Source organism: Lissotriton helveticus, chromosome 1_2, assembly GCF_964261635.1.
Source record: "Lissotriton helveticus chromosome 1_2, aLisHel1.1, whole genome shotgun sequence".
Classification (NCBI taxonomy): Eukaryota; Metazoa; Chordata; class Amphibia; order Caudata; family Salamandridae; genus Lissotriton; species Lissotriton helveticus.
In genome coordinates this window covers 282,094,448-282,121,665 of record NC_136058.1, presented here as the reverse complement: position 1 = coordinate 282,121,665, position 27,218 = coordinate 282,094,448, and the positions used below count along the sequence as shown (strand labels likewise).

General features: G+C 50.9%; 1 protein-coding gene across 7 annotated transcripts in view; it reads right to left on the bottom strand.

Annotated features, from left to right (window-relative positions):
• Nucleotides 1-27,218, bottom strand: part of RNF220 (ring finger protein 220) — a 1,024,387-nt gene that overhangs the window by 51,550 nt on the left and 945,619 nt on the right. For all 7 annotated transcript variants that reach the window (XM_078671729.1, XM_078671730.1, XM_078671731.1 and 4 more), the window contains 3 exons: nt 26,228-26,314; nt 20,296-20,351; nt 19,296-19,374 (listed from right to left, as the gene is read on the bottom strand). In XM_078671729.1, coding sequence (XP_078527855.1) covers nt 19,296-19,374; nt 20,296-20,351; nt 26,228-26,314 — 222 coding nt within the window. The remainder of the gene's footprint in view (nt 1-19,295; nt 19,375-20,295; nt 20,352-26,227; nt 26,315-27,218) is intronic.

Genomic DNA, 27,218 nt, shown 5'->3' with positions numbered 1-27,218 from the left:
GCCGCTCTCTTCGACGGATGGCTCGTCGCCGTGCCTCTCGGAGTCGAAGTTTTCGACGTCGAACCGGATATCGGGTCTCTGGTCGTCGTCAACAGTTTCGGGTCTTTCTCCCTCGTCGATCGATCCTTTTCGGGGACGATTTTCGACGTCTTCTGCTGATCAGCAGCTCTCGGCGCCGGGGACTCCTTCTCTGAGGATCCGCTGGGCCTGGGAGTAGTCGCGGACGCCGCCTTTTTTGGCGTCGGCGCTTTCGGGGTCTTGCCCTCGATTTTTCGAGACTCAGAGTCTCTCGGGTTCTTGGGGGCCGAAGAGTCTCCTACCTTGTCAGAAGTCTTCGTGTAATCGGTCTCTACGACCGTGTAGCTGTCGTCTTCGGCGGCAGCGTTGTCTTCTTCCTCGGAGGACATCCCCAGCTCGTAGAGCGACGGGGTCGGGGCCTTCCCCTGCAGGGCGGCGTGTGCTACCCTCTGCCTCTCTCTCACACGAAGGGTCTTCGGGGTGAAGGCGGAACAGGCGTTGCAGTCTCCGCTTTCGTGGTCCACCGGTAGGCAAAGGTTGCATACCGGGTGCTGGTCCTTCTGCGCGTACTTGTGGTGGCAGTTACGGCAGAACTTGAACGGCGTGTTGTCCATCCTCGAGCGTCCAGGGCCTCTCTGGTCGCGTGTTCGTCGACGGTCGTCGAAGATCTGGATGGAAAAGCCTTATCTTTGCTTGTCTTTCGTCGGTGAAGTCCCCTGGAGTCTTCAGATGACTTCTCCTCGTCTTTTCTGTATTTTCTTTCTTCTTTCTCCAAAAATGTCTGGAGCCCAAACGGGAACGATCCAGACCCGACCGCGGAAAAAAAGAATCTGAAGATGGCGCCCAAGAGTGGGAGCTTCCGCAGGAAGCATGCCGACGTCACCGGAAATACACCCAAAGGGGGTGTGACGCCGACGCCCACCTGGGCAAAGAAAGAAAAAAAAAAAAAAAAAAAACACAAAGAAAAGACTACGAATCCGGACCCAACCACAAGACCGCGGAATAATGCACAGCATAGTGAATCCAGAAAGATTCACGCTGCAAAACAGTCTTATCTCCTATCTTCACACCGCGGGGTCAGGGCTGACTAACTTCAGAGGGCTCTGGTGTGGCCAAAACGTCAGTCATAGACCAGTCTTGAACAACAGCTGACCACTCAGGCCAGACTTATCACCTTTGATTGATAGGCTCATCCAATCAGAGGGTCTGCTTACTTTTGCATCCTGAATGCACCTCCAATCACAAACCATTCACCGCGTGTTCAATGCATGTACCAGGTCCCTTTCTGTATCAGGCTGTGCAACTCCCTAGAGAGGAATTTTAATTAACTCCAGCCCAGGAGGCCCTGACAAGTGGGGGAGGATTCTCTCCACAAAGTTAGTGCAGCTAAACCCAGATAAGAGCAGAGTGTCTACCCCAGCCCACCAGGCATTTCCAAGGAAATAGGGAGGGGCACGGGGGGAGCTGGGATGTCCAGCAGAACAGCTCGCATTCCTCACACTGGCTCAAATCACCATTCTTCCCCTGTACACCCACGGGCTCTCAAACACACATCAGTCAGACAAAGGCAACAGGCCCACAGGCATGGCAAACTGCACAGACTTGGTCAGGAGGGTGCCTAGGGACTCACCCCTCCTGACAATAGATTTATTGCTGCCACCACTGTCAGTCTACCATAGCCTTAATAGAGGAGGCAGTAGCCACTCTCTGAAACATAGGGGTGCACTAGGCATGCCCCCTCGACCTCAGAGCCAATCCATGTAAACAGGGAGACCCTCAGTGGACATGTATGATTGTCATGCTCACTGAGGTAGGGATCTAGAAACTATACAGTAGCTTTGTAGCGACTTGCCTGGAGATTAGCATAAGCCAGGGGAAGCACTCTCTCCAGAGACATGCAGGAGACTTCCGGTCCCAACATATGCCCTCCCCAGATCAGAATGGCCGGTACTTACTTCCCAGTGGGAGAAGACCGATCATCTGATTGGATAAACCGGCGGGAAAGTCCATCTGCATTACCGTGCTGTAAGCCTGCTTTATGTTCCACAGTAAAATCTAGTCCCTGCAGAGATATGGACCACCTGAGCAACTTTGGGCTCTCCCCCTTCATTGCCATGAGCCACTTGAGGGGCTTGTGATCTGTCTGAACCACAAACATTGCGCCAAACAAGTAAGGCCTGAATCTTCGAAGGGCCCACACTATGGCAAAGCATTCTTTTTCAACTGCAGACCAGTTCTGCTCCCTGGGGAGTTGTTGGCGGCTGATAAAGGCCACCGGATGCTCCCTTCCCTTTTCATTGAGCTGGGCAAGAACTGCCCCAACTCCCTTGTCTGAAGCATCTGTCTGCACAATGAAGGTCTCACTGTAATCGGGGCCTTCAGTACAGGTGCATTGCATAGTGCAGCCTTCAATCCATCAAATGCCTTCTGACACTCTTCAGTCCAGATCACCTTCCTGGGCTGCTTCTTAGCAGGCCGGGTGTCCCCTGTGTCTGTCTCAAGTGCACAGACAAGCGTCAGCCCAGGGGTAAGTGAAAAGAGACAGGACAATCTCCCCAGCAGCTCTTTACACTCCACCTGCGGTTCAGGTGTCAGTTCAGAGGCAAGCTTAACTCCCTCAAATGAACCATCCTTCTCATCACCTTGCAATAAGTCAGGGAGGGACTCACTCTCCTTTTCTGACTCTTCAGCCATTGCAAGTAAAGAAACCGTGTCATTCCTGGGAAGACACACCACCCTCTCTAAGGGTACCTCCACGACTGGTAGGGGAACCAAGGGTGCCTTCAGCGGGCCACCAGACATGCTGCTGGCCTGACAGACCAGGCAGGTATGGCAAAACTTCTCCACATCCTGACCTACTCCTGGCCAGTAAAACAGAGGTGCTAACCTGTCCTTTGTCTTTTTGATGCCCAAGTGACCAGCTAGGGGTACTTCATGGGCTAGATGCAGCAGGAAATTCCTGTGCACCTGAGGAACCACCCACCTTTTGCTGGTTCCTGGCTCTGGGTCAGGAGGCTCACTGTAAAGAAGTCCATCTTCCCAAGCCACCTTGTGCTTTCCGACTACTCCAGTGGAGACCTGCTCCTGAGCAGTCGTCCGCAGGCCAACAAGTGTAGGACACTCAGCCTGTGCCTTACAAAACTCCTCACGGGACGGTCCTCCTGCCACAAGCAGCTCCTGCAGCTCTGGCAGGGACCCAGACTCCAACACCTTATCCGCCTCTGGATGCACACCCGCCTCTCCAACAGGAGCAGGAGGTGCAGACACCAGGACAGGTGCCTTCTCAGAATCTGCCCTTAGTTCTTGTTCTGACCTGTTCCACTCTAGTGTCTCTACTACTAGAGCGGTCCCCACTTCACTAGGAAGCAGTTTTTCAGTCTGTGCCCTAGTGAGCACAGCTGATGAAATCCAGGCCATATAGGCCACAGGGCCTGGTACTAACCCAGGTTCAACAAGATCATTCCCCAGAAAGCACCCAGCACCCTGCTTCTCTCGCACCCCGACATTGACCATGGCCTTCTTGCCATTCACCCCTACCTGCACTCTAGCAAGAGGGTACTTCATGTCATCCCCACTAGCTACAAGTCCATACCTCTTGGAACAAGGAAGGATTTCTTCGGGTTTGAGATATTTGCGTTCAACCATAGTCCTGTGGGCACCAGTATCCCTCATGGCAGGAACCTTCCTTCCATTGATACTTGCCACACTCATATACCCCATTGAGTTAGGTTGAATATGCTTAGGGGCTTCTGGGTCAAGTTCCCAGATGTCCCTGGTGACTAAGTTAAACTCACTTGGGCCTCCCTTCATGTCTGCCCCCACTGAAAGCACACTTTCTATCACGGGTGCCACTGGCACCACATCCTTCACTGGGCAGTCTGGCTTTGAGTGTCCCTCTCGGTGACACTTATAGCATTTAATCACCGTGTGAGTGAAAGGACCCTTACCTCCTTTCCCCTCCTGGTACTGACTAGAGGCCCCGTTCCCCTTAGACTCTTGTCCTGACTGAGAGCCTTGGGAACCGTTCTGGCCCTTCCCCTCTGGTTTAGGGCCAGCCTGCTGGGAGTTCTTCTCCCCCTTGGGCTTGGAAAGGGGTTGCCCCTGCCCCCTGTTCACTCTGTTGGCAAGCCACTTATCTGCCATCACTGCAAGTTTCTCAGGATCCCTCTCAGGAAGGTCAGACAAATACTGTCTGAGTGGGACAGAGCACTCCTCCCGGAGACGCTCTGCAATCATCACCTGATTTAGGGCCTGGTAATCATTTGCTTCCATCCCTCTCACCCACTCATTCCAGTCTCTCACTATGTCATGTAACCAATTCTCAAAAGGAACCCCCTCTGCCTTCTTGTTCTCATGGAACCTCTGCAAGTACTGGGCTGGTTTCAACCCAACCCGCCTAATCAAAGCATCCTTCATGCACTCATATGTCAGACTGTCTTTCTAAGGCATCCTTTCAATCACTTCAGTTCCTTCCCGAGGGAGGCGACTCAGTAAAGTCACTGCTTTGGACTGACCATTAAGACCTTGAGCCTTACATGCTAGATGAAAGGCACACATCCAACTGAGAATATCAGTGCCAGGGACATACATGTGTATCAATTCTTTTGGTACCTTGGTGGTATTTTCCTTTCCCTGCGACTTTGAAGTGGATGCACCATCCACAGAGCTAAGCCCTCTATCAGCTGCTAACTTGAGCTTCTCTTTCTCTAGGGCTATCCGCTCTTTCTCCAATTCCCTATCCTTCTCTTTCTCCTGTCTCTCCCTTTCTTTCTCCAGCCTCTCCCTTTCCCTCTCCTTCCCCTTCCAAGCCCACTCTTCCTGTCCGACCCTTCGCTGCTCCTCTTCTGCCTGGCGGGCCATCCTTAGCTGCTCCCTTTCAAACTCCCTTGCTTTCTCCTCTGCTAAATCCTTAGCTTCCTGGAGTTTCAGCTGAAGTTTAAGGGTCTCTGCTAGCTCAGTCCCTCCTAAGGAGGCGAATCCTTGGACAGGGGAAAAGGTAGCCCTGGAGATAGGGGGAGGTGGAAGTCTAGGGGCAAATCTAGGGGAATACGTAGGGGAAAGCATAGGGGAAAGTCTTGGGGAATGCCTTGGGGCTGGTACAGGAGAAGCCTGCACTGACTGACTTGGCAGGCTTGTGGTAACAGTGCTCTCCAACTCTTGCACAACAGTGACCTCTTGCTCATAGCATTTTGTCATGTGGCTAATCAAGCGCTCCCTGTCCTTAGACCTTTGGACCTTCCACCCCCTTTCAGCACACATTTGCTTTAATTGCTCCACAGTCAAGTTCTGCAATTCCAATTCCTCTCCAATGTTATCTGCCATTTTACATATAGCTTATGGATATCTGCTGGAATTATCAACTGGCCTCAGTGTCCAATGAGCCTGAAGTCTAGTGATCCCTCACCGCTTGCCACCAATATTAGACACGGCTTCCTGGGCACCAGGGCACTCAGGGGTAACTGCACTCCAATCGCATCAACTGGAGTGTTCCCTCACTGGTGTCCTGGGGCCTCAGTACTAAGGGACCCAAAACTGGATAACCAAGTACCCCTCTCCAGCACTTGACTCTCTCAGGGTAGCGAGACAGAGCAGTCCAAGGCTTACTCAAGGAGGTGAGGTGGGGTTAGACATTCAGAATACAGTGTAAACCGTACCACCAGCTGATAAACTCAATGTCCAGTCAGTGCTTTACTTTTTATAAAAGAAAAGTGCTTTAATACACATAAGATAAATTATTCTACACATAAAACTAGGATAAACAGTGAAAACCAGAAGTCTCTACAACCCTCTGGGGCAGAGTTCTGACCCCAAACAGTATTATTGCACCTAGACGCCAAGCACTATAAAAACACAGTTAACATGAAAACACACAGTAAGCATTGCATATTACAGATCATGTTACACAGGGCTGTTCTCATTCACTAGAGCCTTGATTACAAACTTTGTATTGAAAGGATATAGTTTCAGCATATGATGTGAAGTCAAATGTTCGTGATCAGCCCCATAAACCCCCCACCCAAAGCAACAGAAGTGCCCTCCCATTGTGAGTGAGGACACCGCTCTAGTGGTGTCAGGGATCTGATCAGAGGTGCCGGATGTCTTGGCAAAGTTTACTGGAGTCCCACTAGTCACTTGCTAGCTGTAGGAGGGTAGTGGCTGGGCAGAGTGCCAGTTCACCCCGATTCCCTCATAGTTCACAAAAAGAAAGGTGGGGCCTGCTTCACTGGCCTCTATTCCCAGTTACTGCTTATACAGGCTCCCACAGCGCAAGGGAGGAGCCTAGAGGGGATTTGATCTCACCTTCAAAGACTAGAATCAAGCATCCTCCTCTCTGGCTCTCGTCATGTGCTGCAAGCTTCTTTCCACCAGCCTCTGTGATGTGCTGTAAGCTTCCTATCCACACCTTGGGTGATGTGCCGCAAGCTTCCTTTCCACACCTTGGGCAGCTGTCTGTAATTTCCTTGGTCCAAAGCGAACGCTCCTCCAAGCCTCACAAAAACAGCTGGTCCTTAATGTTGCTGATGCCTTCCTTACAGACCGCAGTGAACAGTCTTATCTCCTATCTTCACACCGCGGGGTCACGGCTGACTAACTTCAGAGGGCTCTGTTGTGGCCGCTCGTCAGTCATAGACCAGTCTTGAACAACAGCTGATCACTCAGGCCAGACTTTTATCGCCTCTGATTGATAGGCTCATCCAATCAGAGGGTCTGCTTACTTTTGCATCCTGAATGCACCTCCAATCACAAACCATTCACCTCCTGTTCAATGCATGTACCAGGTCCCTTTCTGTATCAGCCTGTGCAACTCCCTAGAGAGGAATTTTAATTAACTCCAGCCCAGGAGGCCCTGACCAGTGGGGGAGGATTCTCTCCACAATGTTAGTGCAGCTAAACCCAGATAAGAGGAGAGTGTCTACCCCAGCCCACCAGGCCTTTCCAAGGAAATAAGGAGGGGCACCGGGGGAGCTGGGATGTCCAGCAGAACCGCACGCATTCCTCACACTGGCTCAAATCACCATTCTTCCCCTGTACACCCACGAGCTCTCAAACACACATCAGTCAGACAAAGGCAACAGCCCCACAGGCATGGCAAACTGCACAGACTTGGTCAGGAGGGTGCCTAGGGCAGTGGTTCCCAAACTTTTTTGACCTGTGGCTCCCTTGACCTAATCGGCAGTTGGCCGTGGCTCACCACCATTTTTTTACCGGTGGGTGGGTGGGGGTATGTACTTCCTGTTGTCTTCCTTAAAGTATTGGGAAGCAATGAAGGTATTATAATGGTTGGAATGCTTGAATTATTAATCTCATCTTTCACTTCACTCATCTATCCATCCTTTTGTCCATCTACCCCCTTTCACTCACTCATCAATCCTTACATCCACCCTTTCACTCATCCATCCATTCACCATTTCACTTATCAATTCATCCATCCACCCATTCACTTGCCCATCATCTTCCTTTTCATTCATCCATCCTTTCATACACCCATCCACCAATTTACTCGCCCATCAGCTGCCCTTTCACCCATCCATCCATCCTTTCACACACCCATCCACCCTTTTACCCATCCATCCACCCTTCCACCCATGCATCCATCTATTTACCTTTTCTCTCATCCATACTTCCACTCATCCATCCATCCTTTCGTTCATTATCTATCCATTCCCCCTTTCATTCATCCATTCATCCTTTCAGTAATCCATCCAGCCATTCAGACATTCCTTCACTTATTTATTCACCCACCTTTTCACATTATGAGCCGAGCCTTTGTCTGCAGAGTCGCAGACAGAAGAGGCCTATCAAGAACGAACTACAGCAAGGGGTGGGGTGGTGGAGAGTTCACTATGCCCCTGCACATAGGCAAACTGAAAACGTAGAAGTCATGAGTCACACATGATGCACAGTGCCAGGACGTGAGGTGACTGTGACAAGGTGTTGTTTCCAGGGCTTTAAGTGGTGTCAAAAAACTGGGGGGTCTCTTCAAAGGGGGTGTTGGATGTAATTAAGAGCGTAGTTTAAAACACCTAGGCTAAAAATCTGCTCTTAGCATAGTGTTGCGCCCGACTGGTATTATGTTATTTCTGTCATTGCATCCAGATATATAATACAGCAAGTATCATTACACCAACAACAAGCCAGGACTATTGGCTTTGTCTATGGTTGCTAGTTCCTTAAAATAAAAAAGCAGCGACCATGGCTTTGTTGAATATAGCGCACCTATCCGTCACACTGCTGAATACAGGAACTTTTCCTCGTAATGATTCATTCTTTATAAGTAATCACATTTTTCCAAAAGTAAACCATTGATATTTCCATACTTCTTTCCAGAGTTCATCCATGCTTATTAATCACTTGCAGAGACAGCGGTATTCCACGTTGATGCTTTTATTTAACATTTTCAAATGCCTCCTGCTGTCCATCCAGACTTTTAACAGCGGCATGTGTATGTAAAACATTCAAAAAGAGATGGCTCATAGTGTTCCACCCAATGCATTTCGAGCCTATGGGCTCTTCGTCAGGGGTTGCTGAAACAAATGAGTAACTAAACCGACTAAACAATGCAAGTTTCACTTGATATTCTAAACATTAAATCATGTAACCCTCATCAGCCCCACCTTCCTCTCTATCCCAACTTTACTCATAAACCACCCATTCATCAAGGCAAAACAAAAATACACATAAGGCTAAAATGGCACACCCTCCCAACGGTGCAATATTGCATCCTAGTTCAAAAGCCTAATCCACTACATCTTCACAAGTATTACCAACTCATGCTTAAAACTCATGAGCAAACTGCCGTGCAACACCCCTCTAACCTCTAGCGATGTCCCCCGAGTGCCCTAAAATAGTGACCCCTTTAGTTGTTAAAGTTAGCATTCACACATATCATATACAACCCGCGGCAAATTACCTTAAAAGCCACATTAGCAGTCTTCCCACTCCATGCGTGTTCGCAAAAAACTAACTGAAGCATGTGGTGTATCTGCTTCACAGGCCATTCTAATTATGGACTCGCCCACGTGTGCTCAATCTGTTCAAGGTAGGCTCTGACCCCGTAACCTCCACTTTCAGAGCTCCAAGATTTAAAGTGGTATAGTTAATCAAGCCCCGAAACACAGTATTGTGCAAAAATATCCAAATGAGTGAACTAAACAAAGGCATATAAACCCCCCCCCCCTGCACCATATCTAATCATTAATATAATATCACCCAAAACGTAATCAGGACTTACTAAATAATCAGAACGGATTATCTGAAGTACTAAGTTTATGTGACTATCCCCATTGAAGCCAGGCACATAATGCTCATTTGTGATTCACAACTGTTCGTTTTACCCCAATGTTAGAATAAATCACTTTCAACAGGAACGTTAGTTAAAACAAAAACATCCTTAATAAAGAACATAATATATCTCTCCAATGAAACTAGACATGCCCTTGTAGTCAGTAAAATTAACTAGAAATCCACTCTTGATGTTCCGTGTTATTCCACTGTCTCTGAAGTGAAGTTTCAATAAAACTGTCTGCTTTTTTGTAGATTCCAACCTGTGATCTGTGAGGCTCAAACTAGTGAAGGGACAGTGAATATTGCAAAGCAAGAAAAAGAATATAAGAATGCACTCCTTCCCTTTAAAGTCTTCATAATAATAATGTTGAATGCACCTCCTTGTTGCGTGCGTATCACAACAAGGAGGTGCTGTCAACATTATTATGAAGATTTTAAAGGGAAGGAGTGCATTCTTATATTCTTTTTCTTGCTACTGTACACTGAGGCAGGAGGAGCCACCACATGCTTTAACACCCCAGACTGCCCCATTGTCATTCTGTGTGTGGCAATCAGCCACACACAGAATGATAATGGGTGGGTGGGGCTGCTCTTGTGCTCTAGGATGAGTGCGAGGCGGCTCCATCAGCGGGGGTGAGGCCTCTCACAGGGGAGCAGCGCTGCTCCCTGTGATGGCCAAAATTACAGACAAAAGGCCGAATGGACGGTCCGTGCAATTTACGGACGGTTGATCTCCCAGACTGTGCGCGGCGCCCCTGGCACCTCATTACGGCGCACCGGGGTGCCGCGGCGCACAGTTTGGGAACCACTGGCCTAGGGACTCACCCCTCCTGACTATAGATTTATTGCTGCCACCACTGTCAGTCTACCACAGCCTTAATAGAGAGGGCAGTAGCCACTCTCTGAAAAATAGGGGTGCACTAGGCATGCCCCCTCGACCTCAGAGCCAAGCTCTAGGGTCTCAATCCATGTAAACAGGGAGACCCTCAGTGGACATGTATGGTTGTCATGCTCACTGAGGTAGGGATCTAGAAACTATACAGTAGCTTTGGAGCGACTTGCCTGGAGATTAGCATAAGGCAGGGGAAGCACTCTCTCCAGAGACATGCAGGAGACTTCCCGTCCCAACACTGTTCTAGATGGTAGTTTCCAGCAGGGTTTAGTGTAATGAGACCGTTCTAGATGGTAGTTTCCAGCAGGGTTTAGTGTAATGAGACCGTTCTAGATGGTAGTTTCCACCACGGTTTAGTGTAATGAGACAGTTCTAGCTGCCATCACCTTTCACCGTGCCACTTCATTCCAGCGACGCGGAAGGAGACAGCTCTGGCTGGTAGCACAGTCCAGTACCAACATCCTGCTTCATATCAAAGTGGCACTCCACATCTGAACTGTAACGAGCCCCACAACTTCACTCTTGGGACTCCTGCACCGCTCCAACTACACCTAGAACCTGAGAGGGGAAGAGAACGTGTGCACTCCAATATGGAGTCACATGTTCACTCCCTCACTTTACCAGCAGAGGGCCCCCTCTCCCTCCATGCCAGGCACCTCGTGTGAATCCTTCCCAGACATCTCTCTGAGGCCAGAGCTCAGCGGTGACAGTGGATTTCACGCTGTGGGTACCGCTTCGATCCGCACCCGAGAAGCAAGGCCACAAATGAAAGCGAACAGAATCGCTGCAAGAGCACCAGAAACGATGGAGGAGGGGGTGTTGCACTCCCGGGCCCCCGGGCAAGCCAGTCATTCGGCCGAGACTGGGCCCGGACTCGTCTCCTAGGCACCGAGTCAGCAAGACTGTGGGTTTAAGGCAGGAGCCGGCTGGTGGGCCAGGGCACCTTCCACGCCTCTTCTATAGATTGTTGGTGCTTTGTAGGCACTACATGTCACTTTGGGCTCACCCCAGAGCGCTAGCCCCAACACGCTGAACTAAGGGGGTATAGAAAAGAGCCCCACTGCCACCAGCACACCCCAACATCCCAAGTACCCCGGACAGCCGAGGAGAATGCTTTTCAAGGCACAATTTCAACTATGATTTTCAAAACCAAGCGTGACGCCCACTTTCACATACCTGCTTGTATCAACTCTCGCACATGTTTCTGCTGAGGCAAGACTGGGGTAAGTTACTTCGGCGAAAACGGAATAAGCGATCAAGGCCAGTATCGGAGGAAGACAGACTATTTTTAGGGAGGGGATTCATCTAAAAGCCAGGGGCTCTATAGGGGTAATTTCGGAGCAGGGCTCAAAGGAGGCACTGGCCAGGCATCACTCACCTGAGCCGGAGCAGGCCGACAGACTGACAGGTGGAAACCCGAAAGGGCGCCGAGCATTTCATCATTCCATCATGAACTACGCATCCCGCAGGCTCAAATAAAGCGGCCCTTCACAGGCTTCAGATGGTCCAGCACGCCGCCGCCCGCCTGGTACTTAGATGGCCCAGAAAGTCCTCTGCTTCGGCTGCACTGGATGCCCTTCACTGGCGCCCCATCCACAAACGTATTCTGTTTAAGGTACTAATCATTACCTATAGGGCCTTTCATATGCAGGGTCCGATATACCTCTGCAAAAGCTTTACACGATATCATCCCTCCCGTAATCTTAGGTCCGCCACAGCCAACCTGCTCATTGTTCCCAAATTCAGACTTTCTACGAAGGGGGGTAAATCCCTGGCAGTGATGGGTGCTAGGGCGTGGAACAAACTCCCTCACCATCTGCGCCAGATCACCTCCGAACAAGGTTTCAGGAAATCGCTTAAGACCTGGATTTACAGCCTCTTGGATCCAGTATGCAAATCATTAGTGTAAGGTCTATTCCCTCTGTGGACAGTACGGCTGTGATCTATCATTCGGCTGGTTTGAGTAAAAGCGCCAAGATGCTCCTTGGAGTGATAGTGCGCTATATAAATGTCACATCACATCACATCACACATCCCACCTCTGCTAAGAGCCCCTGTGAGCAGGCTGGAGGGGTCAAGGGTCAGGAGAAAGGAGCCCCTCCGGTGCTGGCGGGTCCGCTCAGGTCAGAGAGGCCTCTTCCTGCAGTGGAGGCAGCTGCAGGCACTGATGGACACCGGCCGGGAGGAGGCAGTGCGAACCCTCCAGCACCGACGCACCGTCCAACGAAGCAGGTCTGCATTACCAGACGGCAACGGAAGCGATTGTCTGAAGTACCGACAGCTGAAAAACAAGCACTGGCAAAGCCAATGTCTGGCGTTGGCTGCCAGCCTTTCGATCCGTCAATGCTGCTTTATTCGGTGAGGATTTTTGCAAAAATGTATGGTCTAATATTTAAAAAAATGGCTAAAAGCTAAAGTTTTTTCTGGGCCTCAAAGAGCACACGTTGCACAGTAATCCTTGGCACTGAAGGGACCTACTCAGTGCAGATGGCTTTACTCGCTGAGACATTAGCCAATCACGTCAGTGGGCCCTGTACATCATTTGAGGATGAGAAAAATAGGGGCTTCCACAGTGAACGGAAATGAAAACCCCGCAGAAGGCCCACTTGCATGAGGCACAGTGGCCGAAACATCTAGGAGGGCTTTGTGTAGGGGCCAGTCAACAACAGGCCATGAGTGGCCTGAGCTTTAGAAAACAGCAACTCGGGCACCTGGTCTGGAAAAGCAGAACAGGTAGCACAGCCGTACCAACTAGTGTCAATGTGCCACATTATCCAGATGTGTGGCAGCACCGAGAGACCCCCCCCATGCCCGCTCCTAGTTAACAGAGATACAACACCTACCATATGCTATCTGCAGACATTGATCTATGTAGTCCCAAGTATATTTTTAAAAGGTTATCTTGTAACTAACTTCCATCACAAATGCACACCCCCTACATCTCCCCCCACGCCCCCCCCAAATATTCAATGCATGCATTCTTCTCTTTGACTCTCCAGCCAGTGATTAATGATCTTGTCGTTCTGATTTATGACCGACCCCCGACAGATTAGAGCCCCTCCCCGCCCTGCCACTGGAAGCACTCTGCTGCCCAACTCTGGGGGCCCGGCCAAACAGCACGGGAAATGTGGGCGAATTATTAAATAAACATTCATGCGTCGTGTCTCTTGCCATCTTCGGCCGGCCGTCTGGTGGCCCCCTCCCACGCTGACACCCAACAGCTGGTGATTCATGGGGAGGCTGGCGAAAATGTTTCATGTCGTATATCATGCCGCCGGCGCGCTCCCTGCCCTGACGGAGATAAACTGATCGACCACAGCCGGCTGCAATGAATTTATGACAACACAAAATTGAGGAAAACAAATGGGCGCTGACCCGCTGGGGCCAGGAAGCAGGACTCCTTCCCTGGCCTGCAATCTAGTTTGGTGGCAGCAAGCAAAATTGAACATTGGCACTCTGAATTAAGATGCTGGCCTGTAACCTTCAGGGGGAGGCGGGAGGGGCACGTGGGACCCTCCCCGCTCCCCGAGATGGGAGCACAGGCACGGAGACAACTTAGTTAAGGATGGTGGGAAGGATGGACTTCAGCCTGAGGCTGCCAGCTATTCATCTTGAGGCGACTTAACTAGTGCCACTGCGGGATGATGGAATCCGCGGTCTGCCAGAGGATGGCGAGGGTCACGCCAGTCCTAGAGGTGAAGGCGTTCACAGCAGCAACACAACCTTCATTTCCACAGACTGCCCAAGCTCGGTGTGATGTCTGCATGCGGAAGGCACTGTCAAAGTGAAGAAGTATGGAAAGGACAGTCTAAAAGCACTGGTACTGTACACGCAGCGCACCCCACTCCGCTGTCTTTGCACACCTGTTCCATTTAAGACACGACAGTCCGAGGCAGGAACAGTTGTCTCTAAACAGAGTGCAGTGTTTCCGTCATTTGCAGCTGGAATGTCACTGCTTGTGGGTCCCTGAAACCAGATCTATAGGACTGCGCCTTCAGCACTTACTAGTTGTACAGAAGGAACTTGGGTTTTCCATTCAACGCTATAATTGGGCGGTTTACCAGCTATTAGTAGCAATAATACAAACACATTTTTTAAAGACTAAAAGTATCACTTTTTTTGTCAAGCACGTTTTTCAGGACCTAATAAATAGTTCCAGAATAATTAAAACTAAGTGAATTTAGAATAGGTTCACGTTTTAAATCATGCACAGACTCTGCACAGCGGAAGGGTGTTTCCTGTCAAAGGAGTAAAGGATATGCTGCCAAGGATTCAAGTGGGGCTTTGCCATCCATCATAGTTAAACAATTTCCAAACCACAGACAATTAGCATCTGCAAAGGACACATTACATAAAACATGTACTTTTCATATGGCTACGCTCGAAATGGGGAATATTCTACTGATCACATCTGCCATTCCTAGCTGGCAACACATACCTAGCATGTACAGGCTGAATATGTGTTCCGATCAAACAAGTGCTTGCAGTTTTATCCTGGAAATCATTAAGTGAACACTGCCCTTTCAGCTCCAGAACATTGGAATCTTCGGACCAGAGAGCTGATCTCTAAAGACACCTATAGGACTTGTAGCCAAGAAGACATCATTCCGGAAATCTCAGTCCCAAGAGTCACAGCCTGCTCCATGGAACCACAGCAACAAGTGATCCGCTACAATGGAACCTCGTCCTCGGAAGCAGAATGGATGACGCTAAATGATAGGACTTGCTCAACTGGGTTGATCCAAGCTCAATGGTTGCAGGGTGGAAGACCACAGAGCTCTAAGTATTTCGTACACAGGCCATGCAGGCAGCTGCACTATCAATCCAAACCTCCCCACTGCCAGTACTGCTGTGCCAATGCGTGGAGAAGTGTAGGTAAAGCCACGGTGGCCACCACATTGGAGTGCCATCTTGGAGTTATAGAAAACAATGTCACCAGATGGTCTCCCTCGGTGATGGTCTTAGCCAATGCTTACTACACAATCATGAGAAAAGCCAATAGGGGCAACCAGTGGGCAATGGGAAATAGCTTTTTTGGGGTGGAGGAGACACAGGATAAGGTGGTACAGAGGCGGAGAATAGGGATGTGGCATGAGAGACAGGCCTAGCATTAGCAGTATTCGATGTTGGTCGGGGAAGACGATAGATGGGAGGGGATGGGGGGGGGTAATAAGGAGAGAATGGGAGGAGGGAAATAAAAGATTGACTGAGGAGAGCGAAGGGGAGGGAGCGAGAGAGGTGGGAAAGAGTAGGACATACACTCATTGAATACTAAAACCAAACTGCTTGACAAACATGGACAAAATTGTCCTCCAACGTCAGCCGTAGGATACACTCAACCAATTAAAAAATAGGGCAAAACCTAAAACGTTCTGGGGATGTGACCAACACAAGAATAGGGAGAAAGGCAGCCACTCCACTAGGTAGAACCAAATATTGGAGCTGCCTGATAAAGGTGAACTTTGTGTTTGCTTTTTCCCCAGGAGTGTTTTTTTTTTTTTTAATTTAGAATGAAATAAAGCAGGAGTGGGGCCTGTATGAAGTTCTTCACTTGAGCCCTATAAAAGCTCTGACAAGCATGGATGGAACCAAGTGTGGCAGGCAACGATCAGCATTTTCAAGGGAATGAAATTGTACATTGGGATTCAGGAGGCGGCTGTTACTATAGCCGAGGTGCCTATGAAGAGGGACCATGGTTCCGGAAAGAAGGGAATATGAGGTGATGGGCAGAAGTGAAACAGGGAGAAGGAATCCAAATTAACAGCTTCAAAACGAATCACATAGAACATATAAACACACGCACAGATATATTTATTTATATTTGTGTAACAAAACATTTTCCTGAAGTTTTGAATTCACAAAGCTTTGGTAATGAAAGATTGTCCTCTCCAGAGACGAATAAAGGAAATAGAAAGAAAACAAACGTGGAGATGGTGGAAGATAAGGCAGAGGAGGCAGCCAGTGAGAAGAAACAAGCCATGGAAAGCATGTAGTAAGCTGCCAGACTGGGTCGGATAACAGAGACCGAGGCGAGGACAGAGCCGTGACATTTGCCAAGTGTGGCGAGGGGCTGGGAGGGATGCACAGATCTCTGCCAACCAGGGAATGCTGTCAACATTAACTGCCGCAGCAATCCACACCTGCAGTGCCAAGCTGATCATCATGTTAACACAGCGTGAAGGTACAAGACTGTGGATGGTACATTATTTAGGATTCCTTTTAATACTGGACTCAAATAAAGCAGCAAAGTGGAAAACTTCATTTTAGAAAACATAGTTTCCGCTTTGGTATGAACACCCTCCCACTCACATCGCCTGACACCAAGACCACTCTGGTGGGTGACCGGTCTCCTTGAACGTCACCCACCCCCTCAATAGTAGGGAAAGACGTGTTTGGGCTGGCTTTCGTCTGGACTTTAGCTTTCAAGGAATATAGTTTCTTTTATTTTCCGCATTTGATCCTCTGTCAACATAGGTCCACAGAACAGACATCTCAACGTGAGGCGCTGCATAGACAGTTGTGCTGTGTCCATCTGAGACCAGATCAGAGAACGAGGATGTGTTGAGGGGCGAATAGGGAGTAATTGAGACAGTACATCGAACTGCTGATGTTTTCATATGTATGCTACACATTTACAATCGGAAACTTAGGGAGACCACGTTATTAGCAAAAAATGGCAGACTGTTCCAGTCATGTTCCATGGGACCCTAGCTCAATAGATTTATTGAAAACCCTGCCCGTATGACCTTTGAGGGTCCCTTGCAGTTCTTCAGGGGCCACGAAGAAGAGATGATCACCTTTCAGCGCATGCTCGTTGAAGCTAAAAGCTCCCTCTGCACTCCGGGACCCCGGAAACGACCCTCTAATGGCATGTGTGTGTGCTTACACTACAGGGTCACCGCACAGAGCACTGCCGAAAAACACCCAAAACACCCCCACCGTCAGAAACTCAATCACATCTCCTTCCTTGAGTGACTGCAGCATAAATTCGGGGGCGAAAAGTCAGCTCTGGTTTGGGGGTCGGGTGCGGGGGGTGATGGGAAAACTCATCCTGTTTGGGTTGCCCCCACACCGGGTCACATCGTCGCACCCTTCAGAGCAGATATCCCACCTCAAGATCACACCTGGAGTGGCCTCTCTGGCTCCCACAAATGACACCTGCCAAGGCTGTCAGCCCAATTCATTTTCTGACCTAGAAGAAAGAGGGGCGGGCTGCGGGGGCAGCGCTGAGAAGGATGCAGCCCTCATAAAAAGCAGTGATGAATAAACACAATTGCTGTGAGCCGCCACCCACAGCTGACAAAGGTGATAAAGCGCTGCGCTTCCGAACACTTTCCTGCAAATGCTAATCAGCGCCTACATGTCGTTTAACACGCCAATCAATAATGGCAGGATTTAAAAGCAGAAATTAGAGATATGAAAAATGAAGGCAGGCCATTTCCGACTCAGAACTTCAGGCGCGCGCGGCCGAAAACAAGAAAAATGAAACCAATTTAGCTCCAGATTAAGAAACAGAAAACTCAAGATGAATCAATTTAGCCTGCACACTAGGTCACCATACATCACGGCTCCGGGCTGGATTGGGAACCTGCCAGCCGGTGCAAATTCCGTCCTCCGAGCCACCCCGTCCCGCTCAATGCTCATGAGGCATGATGATAACAAACACTTCATTTATCAGATGCACAGACTTGAGGCCGCACATCACAGCGCTCGGCGAGCCTGGCGAGGAACTGGGGCAAAAGCAAGCAGGCCCCTGACCTGCAGCGCCCCCACAGAGATCCGGGCACAGGGGCATCAGAAGCATTGAGACTCCATGCGCCCTCTCGTCCTCGGCTCGTCTGCCAAAAGTAAGAACCCTCAAATCTAACCCCCAACAAATATCCCAGGGTCTAAGGGGGAAAGAAGAATCGGACCCATTCAAACTCCACGAGCAACCCTAGTCTAAGTCCAGCCTGCCAACATTCACAGCTAAAGCAAGAGTCTCCAATTCCAAACAAACTATTCCAGTATTTTAAGAGGGTTTTCAGACATATAAGGGGGCAAGGAAGAATCACCATTCAAAACTCCAAGAGCAACCCTCATCAAGCCCCAGGCTTGCAACAATCACAGCTAGAACATTTCTACGTCTGCCCAAAGTAAGAGTCTTCAAATCCAAACTTAAATATTCCAGGGTCTTACGGGGGTTTTCAGCGATCTGAAGGAAGGAGGAGGCATCAGACCTATTCAAGACTTCACCTACACTAGTCTTGTGAAGCATCTGGAGCATTTACGATACTCTTAGTGTGTTTACCCTAAAGGCAGCCAAAGTGCTCTACGCCCTCCAAAAGTAAGAGCCCTCAATTCTAAACTCCATCAAATATTCTAGGGTCTATGGGGGAGTTCAGAGATTTGAGGGGCAAGAAAGCATCAGAACCATTCGAGACTCCGTGAACAACTCTTCGTCATACCGACAAGCTCCAGCCTGCCAACATTCAGAGATAGAGGACCTCTGCGGACGCCAAAAGTAAGAGCCCTCAATTCCAACCTCCAACAAATATTTCAGGGTCTAAGGGGGTGTTCAGAGATCTGAAGAAACAAGGCGGCATCAGGACCATTCAAGACTTCATGTACACTCTTCTGTCGCTGGGAAGCATCAGCCTGCCAAGACTTAAGATACTCATCACATGTTTACCCTAAAGACAGCTAGAGCACTCTTCGCCCGCAAAAGTAAGAGCCCTCAATTCCAACCTTTAACTAATATTTCAGGATCTCAACAAGATTTTCAGAGACCTGAGGGGAAAAAGAGGCACCAGAACCATTGGAGACTCCAAGAGCTCCCCTTCATTTTAGTCTTGCCGACTAGCTCCAGCCTGAAATCATTCACAGCTATAAGATCTGAGTCCGCCAAACAGAAGAGTCTTCAATTCCAAATACTCCAAGGTCTCAAGGGGGTGTAAGTGGCATGTGTATTTGAGTATTGCACTTAATTGCTATGCAGCTCGCGCTAAACAAGTCACAAGTAATACCTGTGGATCGGCAGGAATGTTTAATACAGAATGTGACACCCTCCAACTCCCAACCCCCACCGGCCACCATGCCCCCTGGTCTGGTCTCCACTCACTTTTCAATGTCGCTGTTTTTGCAGGTCTTCGGCAGCGGCTCCTGTTTACTGCTCTCACCGTTACTCGTGGAGGGCATTTCTAGAAGGCAAAAAGATTTCACACCTTATGATCTTTGGCCACACAGTGCCTACAACTGATGAGCTAGGGCACATGACATATCCACATTCAGGTGTACATTAGTCTCGAGAGTGTCTGATGCACGCAGCCAGAAACCAGTGTCCTTAATGCCGCTCGTGAACACATAGATTTGGGGTGAGTGTAGTGTATGAGGGTATCAGACTCTCAATAGCGGACGCCAACACCGGCCCAAGACTCTTTGCCAAGTGCATAAGAAGACTAGTGGAGATTGGGTGCAGATTTAAACAGCACACTAACGCAAGACGGACCATGCTAAATCATTTCTGGGCACTGTCATAGATGTCTGTGGCAATGCGAACCGCTAATGATGCACGAATACGCAAGACTTTGCATCTGTTGTGCGTGGATATTGCAGCGTCAGTAGTACACTATGTTACAGACTCTGTCCCACCAGTGCCAGCCTTTCAGAAGCACCAGCTGTGAGACAAACTGGTGATTCTAAAAACCGGTCAGTGGGTCCTAACAGTAGAGTCCTTTTGACAAATGGTGTGCCCTGGTGAATGAGACACAGATTAAAGGCCCAAAGGGAAGCCCAAGGAACCCTGTGCAATCAGGTAGATTCATGCAATACAACTGACAACAAGTAGTTAGGCAGGAAGAGAGTCGCCACATGAATGTGCAACATCAGGAAGGGCTAAGGTGTGGGCCCAGGGTAAACGGTGCCACCGTCCAAACGTTTCAAAGTCTGTGCAGTCATATGCACATTGTAGATCAAGATATCCCACCCTCTCTCCCAAGGGGCTACTCTGTTCACGATACACAGAAGAACCTGCGCTGCCCAGACACACACATCCGCATTCATACTACAACTCAAGCAGCAAAAGCATAACCCTCAGGAAGAGAACACGTGTCTCAACTCACCGTCGCTGGCCCATTTTGAAAATTCGGGGGTTATTCGGGTGCTGGGCGTTCCACCGCTAGAAGGGGAACAAAAAGCCATCCAATTAACATCTGCACTTAGAGCAAACTTGAGCCATAACACCTGCTAAACAGAAGCATGCCACATGCGGTGGAACATGTTAAAGCGGTCAAGATACTCTCTCCCCCCCACCCACCCCCTCAACTGCAGCCAAAGAAGGACAGCCTTTCAACCACCCAGAACGTTGTCATAGTGCCAAGAAACTCTGGAGCACGTCTCCAAAAGAGTTAGCTGAAGATCACATTGGTAGTGCAGGCGTGTGTTGACTCTACTCGTTTGTCTGCAATGCCATCTATTTTGCGTTGGCGGTTCCAGTAATTGTTGGGCAGCACAGTTACAAACAATCTTTGAGCCCAACAGGTAAACTCCATTTCCTTCTCTCGCACACGTTGCCTCCCGGCTAAGGCTGCATGGAAGGGACGGTCTGGGGCCTGCAGGGATTTGGGATCAGGAAATTAACCGTATCACAAGATGTGCTTTGGCAGAGAGGCTACCACAGCCGTTAAGTGAAACTACTGCAATCTGTGAAGAAGTAAACTTCAGACAGAACCCTGTCCATTACACCTGGGCTTCCCTGGTGAATCTCCACAGTCTGGAGATTGGGCCCAAATACTTTCTTCGGAGCTCCCGGCGACGCTGCCAAATGACAGGTTACTGATTACCAAGACTACTTGCTCTTCTTTTCCACCACCCTGCACTTCCTTCCCTAACCCAACTATTTCAGCTTCGGGTTCATTACTGCTCTCTCCCTCTTAAGCGCTTTTCTACAGTTCTCTCTGGCTTGCTCTTCTCTCTTCCTGATGAAAAATAAGGGCCGGACCCTAAAATCAGTACTTGTGGCTGCGACCCGCCACCACCAGCACAAGTTAAGCACAGGGTATGAGGATATGCAACAATAGACCCCAGGAGGATTAACTTCTCATGGTTAATCTCACACTGTGTGACCACAAGCAGTGGCCGGTAACTCCTGCGTGTTCAGCTCCTAGACTAAAGTCCTTTTCGTAGGTACAGACCGCTGCAGGAAGTAAAATAGCAATCCCTACCCCAATGTGCCAAGAAAGAAGTCCACCATTCAGATCCTCTAGCAATAGATCTCCAGTGGAGGCTGCGCCTGCGCACACACACGGGCCTTGTATATTAAACCCCCATAGAGGCTGCGCCTGTGCGCACACACAGGGGCCTCTTGTAGTAAAACCCCAGTGGAGGCTGCGCCTGCGCACACACACGGGCCTTGTATATTAAACCCCCATAGAGGCTGCACTTGTGCGCACACACAGGGGCCTCTTGTAGTAAACCCCCAGTAGAGGCTGCGCCTTCGCACTCACACGGCCCTTGTATATTAAACCCCCATAGAGGCTGCGCCTGTGCGCACACACGGGCCTCTGGTAGTAAACCCCCAGTGGAGGCTGCGCCTGCGCACACACACGGGACTTGTATATTAAACCCCCATAGAGACTGCACCTGTGCGCACACACAGGCCTCTGGTAGTAAACCCCAGTGGAGGCTGCGCCTGCGCACACACACAGGCCTTGTATATTAAACCCCCAGTGGAGGCTGCGCCTGTGCACACACACAGGCCTTGTATATTAAACCCCCATAGAGGCTGCGCCTGTGCGCACACACGGGCCTCTGGTAGTAAACCCCCAGTGGAGGCTGCGCCTGCGCACACACAGGGGCCTCTTGTAGTAAAACCCCAGTGGAGGCTGCGCCTGCGACACACACGGGCCTTGTATATTAAACCCCCATAGAGACTGCACTTGTGCGCACACACAGGGGCCTCTTGTAGTAAACCCCCAGTAGAGGCTGCGCCTTCGCACACACACGGCCCTTGTATATTAAACCCCCATAGAGGCTGCGCCTGTGCGCACACACGGGCCTCTGGTAGTAAACCCCCAGTGGAGGCTGCGCCTGCGCACACACACGGGACTTGTATATTAAACCCCCATAGAGACTGCACCTGTGCGCACACACAGGCCTCTGGTAGTAAACCCCCAGTGGAGGCTGCGCCTGCGCACACACACGGGCCTTGTATATTAAACCCCCATAGAGACTGCACCTGTGCGCACACACAGGCCTCTGGTAGTAAACCCCCAGTGGAGGCTGCGCCTGCGCACACACACAGGCCTCTGGTAGTAAATCCCCAGTGGAGGCTGCGCCTGCGCACACACACAGGCCTTGTATATTAAACCCCCATAGAGGCTGCGCCTGTGCGCACACACAGGCCTCTGGTAGTAAACCCCCAGTGGAGGCTGCGCCTGCGCACACACACAGGCCTCTGGTAGTAAATCCCCAGTGGAGGCTGCGCCTGCGCACACACACAGGCCTTGTATATTAAACCCCCATAGAGGCTGCGCCTGTGCGCACACACAGGCCTCTGGTAGTAAACCCCCAGTGGAGGCTGCGCCTGCGCACACACAGGCCTCTGGTAGTAAATCCCCAGTGGAGGCTGCGCCTGCGCACACACACAGGCCTTGTATATTAAACCCCCATAGAGGCTGCGCCTGTGCGCACACACAGGCCTCTGGTAGTAAACCCCCAGTGGAGGCTGCGCCTGCGCACACACAGGCCTCTGGTAGTAAACCCCCAGTGGAGGCTGCGCCTGCGCACACACACAGGCCTCTGGTAGTAAACACCCAGTGGAGGCTGCGCCTGCGCACACACAGGCCTCTGGTAGTAAACCCCCAGTGGAGGCTGCGCCTGCGCACACACAGGCCTCTGGTAGTAAACCCCCAGTGGAGGCTGCGCCTGCGCGCACACACAGGCCTTGTATATTAAACCCCCATAGAGGCTGCGCCTGTGCGCACACACAGGCCTCTGGTAGTAAATCCCCAGTGGAGGCTGCGCCTGCGCACACACACAGGCCTTGTATATTAAACCCCCATAGAGGCTGCGCCTGTGCGCACACACAGGCCTCTGGTAGTAAACCCCCAGTGGAGGCTGCGCCTGCGCACACACACAGGCCTTGTATATTAAACCCCCATAGAGGCTGCACCTGTGCGCACACACAGGCCTCTGGTAGTAAATCCCCAGTGGAGGCTGCGCCTGCGCGCAAACACAGGCCTTGTATATTAAACCCCCAGTGGAGGCTGCGCCTGCGCACACACACAGGCCTCTGGTAGTAAACCCCCAGTGGAGGCTGCGCCTGCGCACACACAGGCCTCTGGTAGTAAACCCCCAGTGGAGGCTGCGCCTGCGCACACACAGGCCTCTGGTAGTAAACCCCCAGTGGAGGCTGCGCCTGTGCGCACACACGGGCCTCTGGTAGTAAACCCCAGCAGAGCTGCGCCTGTGTGCACACACGGGCCTCTGGTAGTAAACCCCCAGTGGAGGCTGCGCCTGCGCACACACACAGGCCTTGTATATTAAACCCCCAGTGGAGGCTGCGCCTGTGCGCACACACAGGCCTCTGGTAGTAAATCCCCAGTGGAGGCTGCGCCTGCGCACACACACAGGCCTCTGGTAGTAAACCCCCAGTGGAGGCTGCGCCTGCGCACACACAGGCCTCTGGTAGTAAACCCCCAGTGGAGGCTGCGCCTGTGCGCACACACGGGCCTCTGGTAGTAAACCCCAGCAGAGCTGCGCCTGTGCACACACATGGGCCTCGTGTATTAAAACCCCAGCAGAGCTGCGCCTGTGCGCCCACACGGGCCTCTGGTAGTAAACCCCCAGTGGAGGCTGCGCCTGTGCGCACACAGGCCTCTGGTAGTAAACCCCCAGTGGAGGCTGCGCCTGTGCGCACACACGGGCCTCTGGTAGTAAACCCCAGCAGAGCTGCGCCTGTGCACACACATGGGCCTCGTGTATTAAAACCCCAGCAGAGCTGCGCCTGTGCGCCCACACGGGCCTCTGGTAGTAAACCCCCAGTGGAGGCTGCGCCTGTGCGCACACACAGGCCTCTGGTAGTAAACCCCCAGTGGAGGCTGCGCCTGTGCGCACACACGGGCCTCTGGTAGTAAACCCCAGCAGAGCTGCGCCTGTGCACACACATGGGCCTCGTGTATTAAAACCCCAGCAGAGCTGCGCCTGTGCGCCCACACGGGCCTCTGGTAGTAAACCCCCAGTGGAGGCTGCGCCTGTGCGCACACAGGCCTCTGGTAGTAAACCCCCAGTGGAGGCTGCGCCTGTGCGCACACACGGGCCTCTGGTAGTAAACCCCAGCAGAGCTGCACCTGTGCACACACATGGGCCTCGTGTATTAAAACCCCAGCAGAGCTGCGCCTGTGCGCCCACACGGGCCTCTGGTAGTAAACCCCCAGTGGAGGCTGCGCCTGTGCGCACACACAGGCCTCTGGTAGTAAAGCCCCAGTGGAGGCTGCGCCTGTGCGAACACACGGGCCTCTGGTAGTAAACCCCAGCAGAGCTGCGCCTGTGCACACACATGGGCCTCGTGTATTAAAACCCCAGCAGAGCTGCGCCTGTGCGCCCACACGGGCCTCTGGTAGTAAACCCCCAGTGGAGGCTGCGCCTGTGCGCACACACAGGCCTCTGGTAGTAAAGCCCCAGTGGAGGCTGCGCCTGTGCGAACACACGGGCCTCTGGTAGTAAACCCCCAGTGGAGGCTGCGCCTGTGCGAACACACGGGCCTCTGGTAGTAAACCCCAGCAGAGCTGCGCCTGTGCACACACATGGGCCTCGTGTATTAAAACCCCAGCAGAGCTGCGCCTGTGCGCCCACACGGGCCTCTGGTAGTAAACCCCCAGTGGAGGCTGCGCCTGTGCGCACACACAGGCCTCTGGTAGTAAACCCCCAGTGGAGGCTGCGCCTGTGCGCACACACGGGCCTCTGGTAGTAAACCCCAGCAGAGCTGCGCCTGTGCACACACATGGGCCTCGTGTATTAAAACCCCAGCAGAGCTGCGCCTGTGCGCCCACACGGGCCTCTGGTAGTAAACCCCCGGTGGAGGCTGCGCCTGTGCGCACACACAGGCCTCTGGTAGTAAACCCCCAGTGGAGGCTGCGCCTGTGCGCACACACGGGCCTCTGGTAGTAAACCCCAGCAGAGCTGCGCCTGTGCACACACATGGGCCTCGTGTATTAAAACCCCAGCAGAGCTGCGCCTGTGCGCCCACACGGGCCTCTGGTAGTAAACCCCAGCAGAGCTGCGCCTGTGCGCACACAGGCCTCTGGTAGTAAACCCCCAGTGGAGGCTGCGCCTGTGCACACACAGGCCTCTGGTAGTAAACCCCCAGCAGAGCTGCGCCTGTGTGCACACACGGGCCTCTGGTAGTAAACCTCCTCCAAGCACAAGAGCAGCCCCACCTGCCCATTGTCATTCTAAATGCGTAGGGCACTAGGTAATCAAAGGACCAGGCGGGGATGCACATAGGAACATACAAACCACTCCAGCCTGGCTGGTGGCACCAGCATCGCTCCAGCGTCATCCACACGTACTTTTCCAAGAGCACGGGACAATGTCAGCTTTGGAATCAGGTGCGCGAGAGGCACAAGTTGAACACCCGCAATTTAAAATGAATATATGACATTTCCATTCGAGGGAGTGAGGCATAAAGATCTGTTTATTTTGTGTTTTTTAGATAACGTAATTTCGTCTCACACTATACTTCAAAGCGCTGGAAGGGCATTCTAATACTGGTTTTACATATCCCCATTGTAAAACTCATGATCCTGAATACTACTATCATGCAATACATAAAACGAAATACAAATAAAACCATCACAGACAACTGAAAGAAGTATTAATAGCGGAGACAAAAATCCAAGCAGATAACACAATATTGGTTTATGTTTTGTGGTTTTAAATAACGCGCGTTCGGCCCAAGAACATTGGAGCGCTTAACATGTACACCACGTTCGTGTTTTTTTTTTTGAGTCATGGAGATTCCACAAAAAGACCAGCACAGCGGCTGCAGCTTACTTCAGAACAGCTCCGCGGAGGGCCTCCCGCTCCTTGGCCTCGGCGGGCTCCTCACCGGTGCAGGGGATGATGTCCGCCTCGGTGTACCTGGCGCAGGGTGTTAAGGAAACATGGAGATGTCAAACAGTGGCTAACCCGCTCTGCTCTCACCTCAGCTGCACCAGAGCAGCTTTGGGCGTCAGGACCGGGCGAGGGTGTCAAGTCAGCAAGGGACCATACTGCACCGGCAGTTATCCAAAGAGAAAACCAATAGTTACTTACCTGTAATCTGTGGTTCTCGAGTATTGGTGTCTTTCATAGATTCACATGCCTGAATCATTACCCTGTCGTCAGAGTTAGAGTCCAACAATAGATAAAAAAGCAATAATTTTCATATAAGAAACCAAAACCCTTGGTAATCACCAACCAGAAAGTAAAGTAGCCCTAAGCTACAGTGTAAAAAACTTCCACACTCATGACTATCCTAGTCATTTTGTATAGATCTAACTGCAGCCAATCAGGCGTCAGCACCCACCAGAATGTTCTCCCCAGAGGCTCAGGTTTTCAGATTTTCTCGCACAGGAGTGAAACCAATGCTATCGCCTGAGGAGCCTCGGAGGGGAGGTGGGCGGGTGCATGTGAATCTATGAAAGACACCAATACTGGAGCACCACAGATTACAGGTAAATAACTATTTTATTTATTTATTTATTTATTCAAAGTTTTATATAGCGCGAACAAGATCCTTACAGATATCAGAGCGCTTCACAATGACAGGGTAGGGGCAGTAGGAATGAACAGAGGTAATGGGAGCAATGTAGTAGTCACTAACATGAAAGGATAATAATAACATACATAAAACATATCAATATACAGTCAGGTAAACAAGTAATATAAGACGGCAAAAGACATTGATCCCACTACAGAGGTGTTCAGGTACACTTTGGGTGTGTGGAAGGCTTATAGCAGTGTTTTAGTATAGAGAGAGGACAGAGTGGGGGCAGCGGGAGGG